This window comes from Wasmannia auropunctata, unplaced genomic scaffold (assembly GCF_000956235.1).
Source record: "Wasmannia auropunctata unplaced genomic scaffold, wasmannia.A_1.0 LD336023.1, whole genome shotgun sequence".
Taxonomy (NCBI): domain Eukaryota; kingdom Metazoa; phylum Arthropoda; class Insecta; order Hymenoptera; family Formicidae; genus Wasmannia; species Wasmannia auropunctata.
In genome coordinates this window covers 1586229-1596299 of record NW_012026867.1, presented here as the reverse complement: position 1 = coordinate 1596299, position 10071 = coordinate 1586229, and the positions used below count along the sequence as shown (strand labels likewise).

Below are 10071 nucleotides of genomic sequence, written 5' to 3'. Positions count from 1 at the left end.
ATAGGGCGGAGGGTGCAGAGGAGGGAACCGACGGTGTCGTTTCGCGGTAATTCGATCCACGCGCCGTCACGTGACCCAAGTGTACTTCCGTCCGAGGCGAGGGTGACTTGCGGCGCGGCGCTATCATGGCGCGGCTCTCCCGAGGTTCGTGCAGCTGACGGCTCAATTATCTCAGCGAGGGTCTCACACAGTCACGCCTGCGATCTACGTGCCTATCCCCTCGGATAGCCGCTCGGCTCTCGCCGGTCCCGGGAACCTATACGGGAGAGAAAGAGAGAAAAGCGCGCGCGAGAGAGAGCAGTCGCTCTCGCAACCCCAAGCCCATTGTCCTCCAGCTATTAACCGCCCGCCTCCTTCGTAACCGAATGAAGGACTCATTGCCTTCGAATGCTTTGACTCCTGTCAGGCGATCGGTGCTAGTGACTGCTCCGTTGCGTCCGCCTTATTGCCGGCTAATCTCCTTTCAAGTTTGTTCTCGCGACACTACGAGGCTCGCGGGCTGCGCATAGCGAAGGGGTTAAGGCGGTAAATCGGCGAGACGGAAATTTATCGAGAGATTGATATTTAATAAAAATTATGTCTATATCTCGCAACCGCGGAGCAATTTGAGTAAAAGTCTCTGGCGCGACGATTATTCTCGCGCGATGGTTCTATAATTGCACCAATAAATACTGCACACATCATGTTTTCGAAATCGTGAAAAATACATTTCTAAAAGTATCTCCGCAAATATTTGTTTTATATTAATTAAATTCAAACAGATATATATAAATATCGTGTACGCGCGTTGTGTGTATAAGGTGCGCGTTGAATCGCTTATTGCGACGTCTGTTGCTCACACGTCGCGTAGGTCGTTGTCGCGAAAAATCGCGGTTCCATCCATGTTGTTGACTCGGCGGGAAGGTATCTTCTATTAGCTACCGCGGTGTCTTAAATTCAAGTCGGTGTGTGCTCAGTGAACCATTAAGTTAATTGAACGCGGGAAACTTAGCATTCGCTTCTCCTTATGACGCACCGGTAATGTCACCATTAACCGCGACGCTCCTTATCCTGCGAAAGACAAAGATTTTTAACGTAAAAGCAATTTCTAAAAATATCCTCCTTGAGCAAAGAGCAAAACCCCTACGTGCGCGGGTGCACGCGGAATCCTTCCCATATGCGTCCGCGTTTCTAAATTCCATGGAGCTGTCAAATACGAGTGTATATACCATAAATTAAGTGGAATTCAGCCGAAAGGAGAGAGAGAGATACTTTCACGGCTATACGCGTGCTTCGTCGTCGCTTCGAGAAAGGATTCCTCGGCCTTCCTCCGACCGGAATGTTTTCTTCGTTTGAGTTTCTTCAATGCGCTAATGGAAATGAAATCCCTTAGGATGAAGACTACGGATCCCGACAAAGGCGGGTTCAACCAACCCTAAGGGCGAATCTCACCCCCGGCGTTACCTGCCCACGCCCTTGCTTCGTCGCGTCATTTGATTATATGAAAACTGCGAGAACATAATGAGCCCTTTCGGACCTCCCGCCGGACTGCTCGTTATCGCGACTTAATCAACTTATCGATTAACATTATCCGTGCAGCTGTCTCGGCTGAGACGAGTCGATTTTGAACGAGATATTACTGCCGTCGTCGAAGTGGCATCGGCCAAAGATGTCTCGGAGAAAAAGAGTGTAATTTTTAACAAATCTATTCGGAGTTTGTAGATATACTATTCAATTTCCATGAATAATAAATACAGAAATGTGATTATCAGCTAGTTACGTAAGAAACACGGTCTCTTACGTTAGTTTCAGTGCGATTTTGTGCGATTGTTAACGATGTTAATTTTCAGCCAACGACTATTAAAGGCGCGAATCCTAAAATCGCATCGCCATTTTTTTTCAAGACGTATATACATTTTCGCAGTTTCGATTTACGAGGGTCGCGCGACCGTCCCTTTCGCGGTTATTTCCTGCACTCTTTTGCGTTTCTTTGCCATTTTGCTGTTCGCCGGGAAAAAACAATCTGCGCGAAAGGAATCGCGCTCGTTAGCCTATAAACAACGGCTGAGCGAAGGAGGCTGAGCGAAGGAGGCGCGAGCAAAAAGGAGGAAGTCGCTTTCCGCTTGCCGGCTGCCTGGCTTTGCCGTTGCAGATGCGTCTCGGGCGAGAAGGTTGCCTCCACGGCTCCCTTGTTACGCGCCGTCTCGTTATGCACGAATGAGCGTAAAGTTACGCGCAGCGCAAGGCACTGTGCCGATGCTTTCTTTGACAAAAACCGATTTTTTGAAGCTAAGAAAGAGTAAAGTGGGTACCGGGGAAGTGTATTGTCACAAGGAACTATCTTATTCGCGGGAAACTATTGTGAAACTGCTTCATCTGAGGAACGAGAGTCGTGGCTACGTTGAATCGTAGATCTTGTTCGCGATACTAAATAATAATAATGATAACGTCTCGTAAACAAAGATAAAGTTTTTCGATGAGAAGTATAAAATTTTTTCAAGTTGATTCTCCAAATAGCATCCATTTGTTTCACAAAATTTACTTGATATGAACAGTTTCGTAAATTAAATCTATTTGTACTAATACTACTAATCGTGCAGTTATAGTGTCTCGTATTAATAAAATTCTAGAAATTTTATTAACTCAACGACCATTCTTGAGAAAAGAATAGAATCATAGTTAACCATTGAGGTTTTTATCGCTTTAGATTAATATTATTTATACTTATTTATTTAAATTAATATAATATTAGTAACAATAATGTTAAAAAAAATGCAAACAACAATATAAAATATATTATATATTTTTAAATATGGACTGTTGTAAGTAATAAATTGTAAGTCACATCAAGACGCGGCGACTCGCTAATTTCCGTCACTATTCTCAAATTAATTCCCTCGGAAAACGGCGTGGAAAAAAATGGAGAGACCAAAGATTAGAGGGGGAAAAAAAAACGAGAGAGCGGTACGCGAAATATGTTGCGAGGGAAGTCGATGGTATCGATAAGAGCATCGTCGTTGACATCGGCGGCGGAAGCACCGCCGTGGAGAAACTCGCGGAATCGGAATCGCTCGTCCGTGTTCGTTTCGTCGTATTGAATCAGTTTTCCCGGGGGGAGCAATAAAACACAGTCGGAATGCCGCGTTTCAATCGTCTCGCATTGTGAGGCCGGAGGTTCGAGGCGATGCGACGCGACGCACGCCAAAAGTGCCTTCGCGTCTGTACGTACGTGCATATATATATATATATATATATATATATGTACAATCGTGTACGGATCTCTCTCTCTTTCTTTCTCTCACTCTCTCTCGTGTGTGCCCTGCCGGAGGAGCAGCTTCCCTTTGCCGGATGCGCGCCTCCTCCGTCCTTTCACCCTTCCTTCGTCTTCCTACCTCCTCCCCTTCCGTGCGACGCGAAAATAACAAGCTCGGAATACACTCCTCGCCGGATAGTAATTTGCAATTTTATTGAATTCCATCGGAGAGGGAGGGGATTCCCGCGTGTGGCATTTCCGCGGCGTGAGCGACAGCTCGCGATATCGGTATTGCCCTTTTTTTTGTCGTCGGCGTAACGAAGTTAATGGTATCGATATACGGTCGCCAAAACGCGAGATCAGATGAAGAGATATGAAGTATATAACATGTACTGGAAGAAGAAGGAAGATGATAGACTGCGGTTTTTTTTTATACCCTCGATTAAAAGCTATAAGCTTTACCCTACTTCAAAAGATTATTCTATTTCAGGCGAGATACAAAAAACGTCGATTTGTAAAACCGATCGCCCGAAATTGCCGAGCGATGTCGAGGCACGATGAGAGGCGGCGAGCGATACCCGGGTTAGATTCGATGAGTTAACGGGCACCAGTTTATTGTCACACGTACACGTATCGCGTACATACGCACTACCGGAAACCATTCGTCCTAGCAGTGCCACGGAGTGTGTAAACACCCGCGGACCCGGAGCCCAGTCCCTCTCTCTCTCTCTCTCTCTCTCTCTTTCTCTTTCTCTCTCTCTCCCTCTCGGTACGAGGTTACGAGGGTGCACGGAGGACGGAAGGGTGGCGGCATTGGCGGCGGCGGCGGCGGCGGCGGCGACGGCGGCGACGGCGGCGGCGGTGGCGGTGGCGGCGGCGGAGACCGGGGGGTTGATTTTCGTTCGGGGATGTGGTAACGTACAGACCGGGTGCAGAAATCGTGTGGGTTTCTATCCCCGCGGGCTATATCCCCGGAATCAGCTGCCAGATTATTCTATTACCGCGTATCAACATGGGGTTTGTTTGATCTGAAAACACGGGCCCGCCACATTGTTTCACCCAGATAAAGAATTTAACGTCGGGTAATTAAAAGGACTTCCCTCCTTCCCCCCACCTCCTTCTCGTCGTCCTCCTCCATCTCCTTCTTCTCCTCCGCCTGCTCCTCCTTCATCTCCTCCACCCCCTCGTCCTCTTCCTCCTCCTTCTCCACCTCCCGCCTCCCCCCCCCTTCCCCGGCCGCGGAAACGCGCCGCGATACGGTGCGGAACGGCGAAGTCGGAAGACACCGCGGGTGACTCGCGTCTTTAATTTCCCTCCGACTCGTCTCCGGTGGTTTGTCGCGCGCAAATCCCTCCTGGGAACGTTTCGCGAGCCACTTCGCGGCACGAACTTGGAGCACTTCGCCTAGCTATGCATTACGCGGATGTTCGCCTCGCGAAGTTCGCCCTTCGTCCTCCATTCGCACGCTTGAATTTTCGTTTCGCCGAAAATCTGATTGACAGAAAGGACCAATTTTAATCTTTTACACGGATCGATTATTGCCCATCCGAGAAAAATAAGTTTTTCATTTTTCTAACGAAGAAAATGTATATAAATAAATTTATATGAAAGTTATAAATTGTGTACGATAAAAATATATTGAAAATTTTAAAAATATATTTTTATTATTCTCCATGGAGAAAATAGCTGGGCATTTTGTAGCTCTCCTCGATTTTATTAAGATTAAATGTAGAATTATGCATCCCCGTTTCTTATCACAATTGAGACGCGGTCGTAACGCGGTTCCCCGCCGGATTACGGCGGGATCCCGCGGCAAGATAAGAAGGCGGCCATCGGATTAATACCGTCGCCGGAGCCGTTGCGTCTCGCTTTCACGCGGATGATTAAATTCTATATCGAAAATGAATCGCTGAATTATTGACTAGTTTAGTGTGCGTTTTGTGTAACCGGCATTCGCCCTTGTTTAAGCAACGCTTTATTATATATTTAACCGCAACAAATTCATACTCGCCTCCCTTTTCCGCCGGCGATATTACGATAATTTAATTATTGTAATATTATCGAACTCTATCGCGACTGCGCATTAGTAATGACGTACAAATAATTCCGCCACCACCGAGACCGTACAATATGCGCGGTGTGTAGGGCAAAATAGCTTAATTCGTCCGCACCGGTGCGGCCTTTTGTTATTTCCTCGAATAATATTACGGCTCGTTTGTAAATTCAATACGTCGACTTTTTAACTCCTCGCCGACACTGTGTGTCGAGTGTGTGCCATCGATCGCTGCTTTCCCCGGCGTAACAATCATCGCCGTTATGGCCGACCATCCGCATGGGTACCGCGGTCCCTCCTCCGTCCGCCTCCCCGCTCGACCTGCGCCCCCGTAACTTACACCTTTACCCGATGGCGTAATTCCAAAGAGATCTACTCTGCGCGATGTCGCGCGAGGAAAATCTGACGTCGCTTAAAGCGCTCCTTTTTACGCTGGACTTAACGGAGTGTCATCTTGAAACTTGGCAACGCGAGTATACGAGTCTACTCGATTTCTTTATAAGAAAGATCTAACTGGTACGAAGATAATGCCGAACCGACGAACTCATTTTTCTCGGCTGAATATTGATCAATCTATCTTATCAATATCTCTTTTCCTGTACTCTAAATAGTGTTTCGGAGTAAAATTAATTTTCAAGTAGAATTTTTATACATATAGTGAGTTTCGAAAGATTCTCGTTCACGTCCAATGTGATCTCTTTAATCGAGAAATGATTGAGAAAATACTTTTTTCGGGTATGTAACGCGATTTTTTTACTTGGCGTCTCAATTCAAATACGGAATAATTGGTACATTTGATTGATTCGTCGATTTTTTTCCTCCGCCCCTCTTCGTTATTTAGTCGCGGCGTCCGCTCTAAGAAATAACTCGGAAAATTTCGACCATTTCGAGAAGGAGCGCCAGTGTCCATTTGCACAGGTGTCGCGTCGCGGGACGGTCGAGTGGCGGAAATTGTCAGCGGCAAAATTACGGGCGACGGTCGATTCATCGACGTCGAAACAATAACAATCGGCGTATGCCCGACGATGCGGTAATTAAAATAAAATTAATTGGATTGCCCGCGCGCGCACTCGCGGCCGAATCTTTCGAAGGAGATGACTGCACAGCCGTAGGGGTGTTTTGTGCGTTATTGCATATAATGCACTGTTTATTTTGCACTCTCTCTCTCTCTCTCTTTCTCTCTTTCTCTCTCTCTCTACCTCTCCCTCTCCCACGCCGCTCATTCCCCCCCTTGCCCTCTTTCCGCCGATCCTCCTTTCGGGGCGAGTATGTATTATACGCGAAACACGTATAAGCATATATATATGTACATGTTATGCGTACCCTGCAATCCGCTTCTCCTCTCTTCACCCTTCGGGACGATTCTCGCACCGCGAGTCTCCCAAAATCATTGATGTGTACACTCTCGATTCTTATAATAATTGCGATCAGTTTACGAGAAAACATATCTGTCCAGTTTGTAGTGTCAAAAGGACAAAAGAGAGAGCGTTGAATGCCTCGTAATTATCGAGATGTCGTTTCTCTTCAACGCCAAATGATACATTGTTGCCTGCGAATTTCCTGACGGTAATTTTCTCGCGCGAAGCTTCCGTAACGGTGGACCAACAATTTTGTCTCTCGCGATCGCGATCGTGGTTACTTCCGCTTTAAATAGTCGAGAGACTTGACGATTCCTATACGAATCGGTTGCCGAAGTCCTCGGCGAGGGGACCCCCGGTGCGCAATAATCGATCGCGATTACTCATTGATGTGCGCGCTCCCGGCGTGGTTTAGCAGGCAATCAATCTCCTCGACCCTCCCCCTCCCCCGAGAAGTTTACGTCTTCTAGTGTCTCCGTGAACCTTCCATTAAATTTTCACCGGGAATTGTCCTGATCTTCGATCCTCGTCCTTTCCCCGCTGCCCCTCCCCTTCCCGCCCCTCACCTTTCCTCCTTCTCGCTCCTACGGCGAGCTCCCCTTCGACCCATCTCGGGGAACTTCTCTACGGGATGTGATGCTGCCCCGAAGTCCGACGGCGAGGATCAGACTGATTCTCAAGTTCCACTTCGACTTTGTACAACGCCGGGATTTCCACGGGATATACTCCGGCCACCCGCGAGAAAGCTCCCGGCCTCGAAATCACGAGAAAAATCGGCGAGAGCCGCCGTCGGTCGTCCGTTTCGAGAGACTAGCGCGCGTTACGGAAATACCCGGGAAATGCCGGTATAATACCCGCGGTGTTGACGGCGGCAGATGTCCGTTTCTCAGCCGCGAGAAACGAGAAATATTACGTAGACCTTTCGGTAACCGGGCCCCCCTCTACCCCCGCCCTCGCTTTTTTTTTGCGCACACGTTGCCGATTCATTCGGCGTTAAAAACTTTACGACGCGCTCCCGCGCAAAACCGCGCCTCGCTTTGACCGTCGGCGAAACGCAAACCTGCAAACAAACGCGTACAAAAGCCGCGGATATTAATTTCGGCCGGCGCAACAGCGCACATACGTATTTTCCTTCGGTTTTTACAAGTTGTTACCCGTTTTTTTCGGCTAACGCATATCCGGCCCAGCTGGATAAGCGATTTTTGACGAATATCCATTCGATGCTCGGACCTCGTGTGACTCGCCCGTCATGCGTTGAATTTCCCATTCGCCATGAGAACATCAGTCGTGTGCAAAATAAAAAGTGAAATAAAGCCTTAAGCTGTACAATCTAAAAATAATATTAATAACATTCTACGACTTGCGCCCAAAATGTATCTCTTAGGAATGCAGTATAATATTTGAAGTGGATATTTAAATTCGTGTAATTTTCGAGTTTTCGACCGGCGCTCGGAATTTTTCCGACGTATATAGCTGAACGATTCGGATGTTTTGAACCTTAATCTTGAGCTGCTCGGATCTTTCGGATCTGACGGCGTAAACGCGGAGAGACGGGAGAGTCTGAGAGCTTCTTGTTTCGCGGCTTCAAGAAACGATCTCGGCACTTCCGCGCCGATCGCGGAATCACCGACGTGCGGCGCGGCTCGGCGCGGCGCGGCGCGGCGCGGCGCCGACTTTGCCGCATTCGAAATACGATTTATTTGTTCGTCATCCGCGCACGAGCGGGGCTCCCAAATCCAATAATGATTTGAATACCGGGCGGGCCGGTACGATCGTACGGTTTCGCGTTATTTCGGTCGCGCGCGCGGCGGTATCGCGCCCCCCGTAATTTTATAAACACTTTGAAAATCTTGCGTCACCGGCGGGGCTTCGCCGCGCGCGTTCGAGATTGCCTGCCTGCCGTTCCTAGGGCTTCGTCTGCGCCGGCAGCAAAATAATTACAAAATCGTACGCGAACGAAACGGGATAAATCGAGGCTGCGTTTCCCCCCTCCCTCCCCTTCTTTACTCCTCCTCCCCCTCCCCTCGCCCCCCACAATCGGGTACCCGGGTATTTTTTCAGCTTCAGGAAGCCGTCCGCGTTCTCTCGAGGAACCCTCCTGTCCCTCTGCGGTCTTCCGTGGGCCTATACAAATTCGAACCGGCCATTTTCGAGTGTTTGCCTCCCCCCCTCCCCGCCACCCTTCCTCGCCCCTTTCTCTCACTTCGAATCCGGATCACAGATCCGAGCGGATTTGTTTCAAAAGAAGGCCATTAGAAGGTATACAATAACTATACGTGTTTAGGGCAATTATCGCTCGTAATAATATTATCGTAAATTCATAGTTATGTACATATGTTACGTGCATATATATACGTTTCTTCTTTTTGTGTGTTAAGGGTGTCAAGCGGATCTAAATCGTCGGCACAAAGAAAATGAATCGTAGACATCTCTTTATGTCTGCGAGCCAAATGTATACTGTACATTATACGTATTGTGTGAATCTATCCTCTGCTATATGAATATATATATATATATATATATATATATATGTTTGCTTATATCTCTGCGTAAATGTATCTAGATGCTCAATTGGATTGCCGCGCGTGTACCAGGAATGCAAAGTTCACGTACTCGCACGGTTATGTCAAAATTGCAACGGCGTGATATTTCACATCGGCATTAATATCCCCCGCGTTCGTCACGCTGGCGGAAAGCACACTTTAAATCTCACAAGTTTGATACACAGTTGGATTAGCCGAGACACACATGGACGCGCGCAGAGAGATATGAGTCCCCCGCTCTGCGAACGCGTAGCGAAACTTTTATAATCGCGTAATATTGTAATTGAAAAATTACGTATCTCGTAAGATCGTAAGTCGTTCTAATCCAATCTCGCTGAAACATGACGGAGCCGGAGACTCAAACGGAAGACGAGACGGACACGATCGATGTAACGGAAGACGAGACGGTGGCCAGCGATGTTTTGGGGGAGGTTAAGACGGACACGGTCGAGATCGATGTAACGGAAGACGCGACGAGCGAGGATCAGACACTCAAGTACAGTACCGATTATGAGAGCGAGGCTAAGGAGGAGCTACCCTGGACGGACGAGGAGCAGGCACGCGAAACGGAAACGTAAGGGACACACGAGGCTCCTTTTCCGCAATCTCGCGAATATTGTTATCTCGCACCTAGATAGATAGACTGATGAATTTTCACGAGGCGTCGCGCAGATACGCCGAGCCGCACTCGAATCCGGGATGGAAAGAAGAACGGAACACTCTAAATTCGTTGCAGTGAGATCTCACTGCAAAGCAATGAAATTTCGCTGTAGCAAATAGTCAAAATGCGACCACCCTCTTTGCAGTGAGATTTTGCTTTAACTTAAAGTGAACTTGAGTCACTGCAGTTAACAGTGACATTTTAACTGCTAGTAAAGTGACTTT

At 47.9% G+C, this 10071-nt stretch overlaps 1 protein-coding gene across 1 annotated transcript in view; it reads left to right on the top strand.

Moving 5' to 3' along the window:
- Nucleotides 1–9527: 9527 nt before the first annotated feature.
- Nucleotides 9528–10071, top strand: part of LOC105453034 — a 4683-nt gene continuing 4139 nt past the window's right edge. Inside the window, exon 1 of the mRNA XM_011694689.1 lies at nt 9528–9760. Within this exon, the coding sequence (XP_011692991.1) occupies nt 9528–9760 (233 nt within the window). The remainder of the gene's footprint in view (nt 9761–10071) is intronic.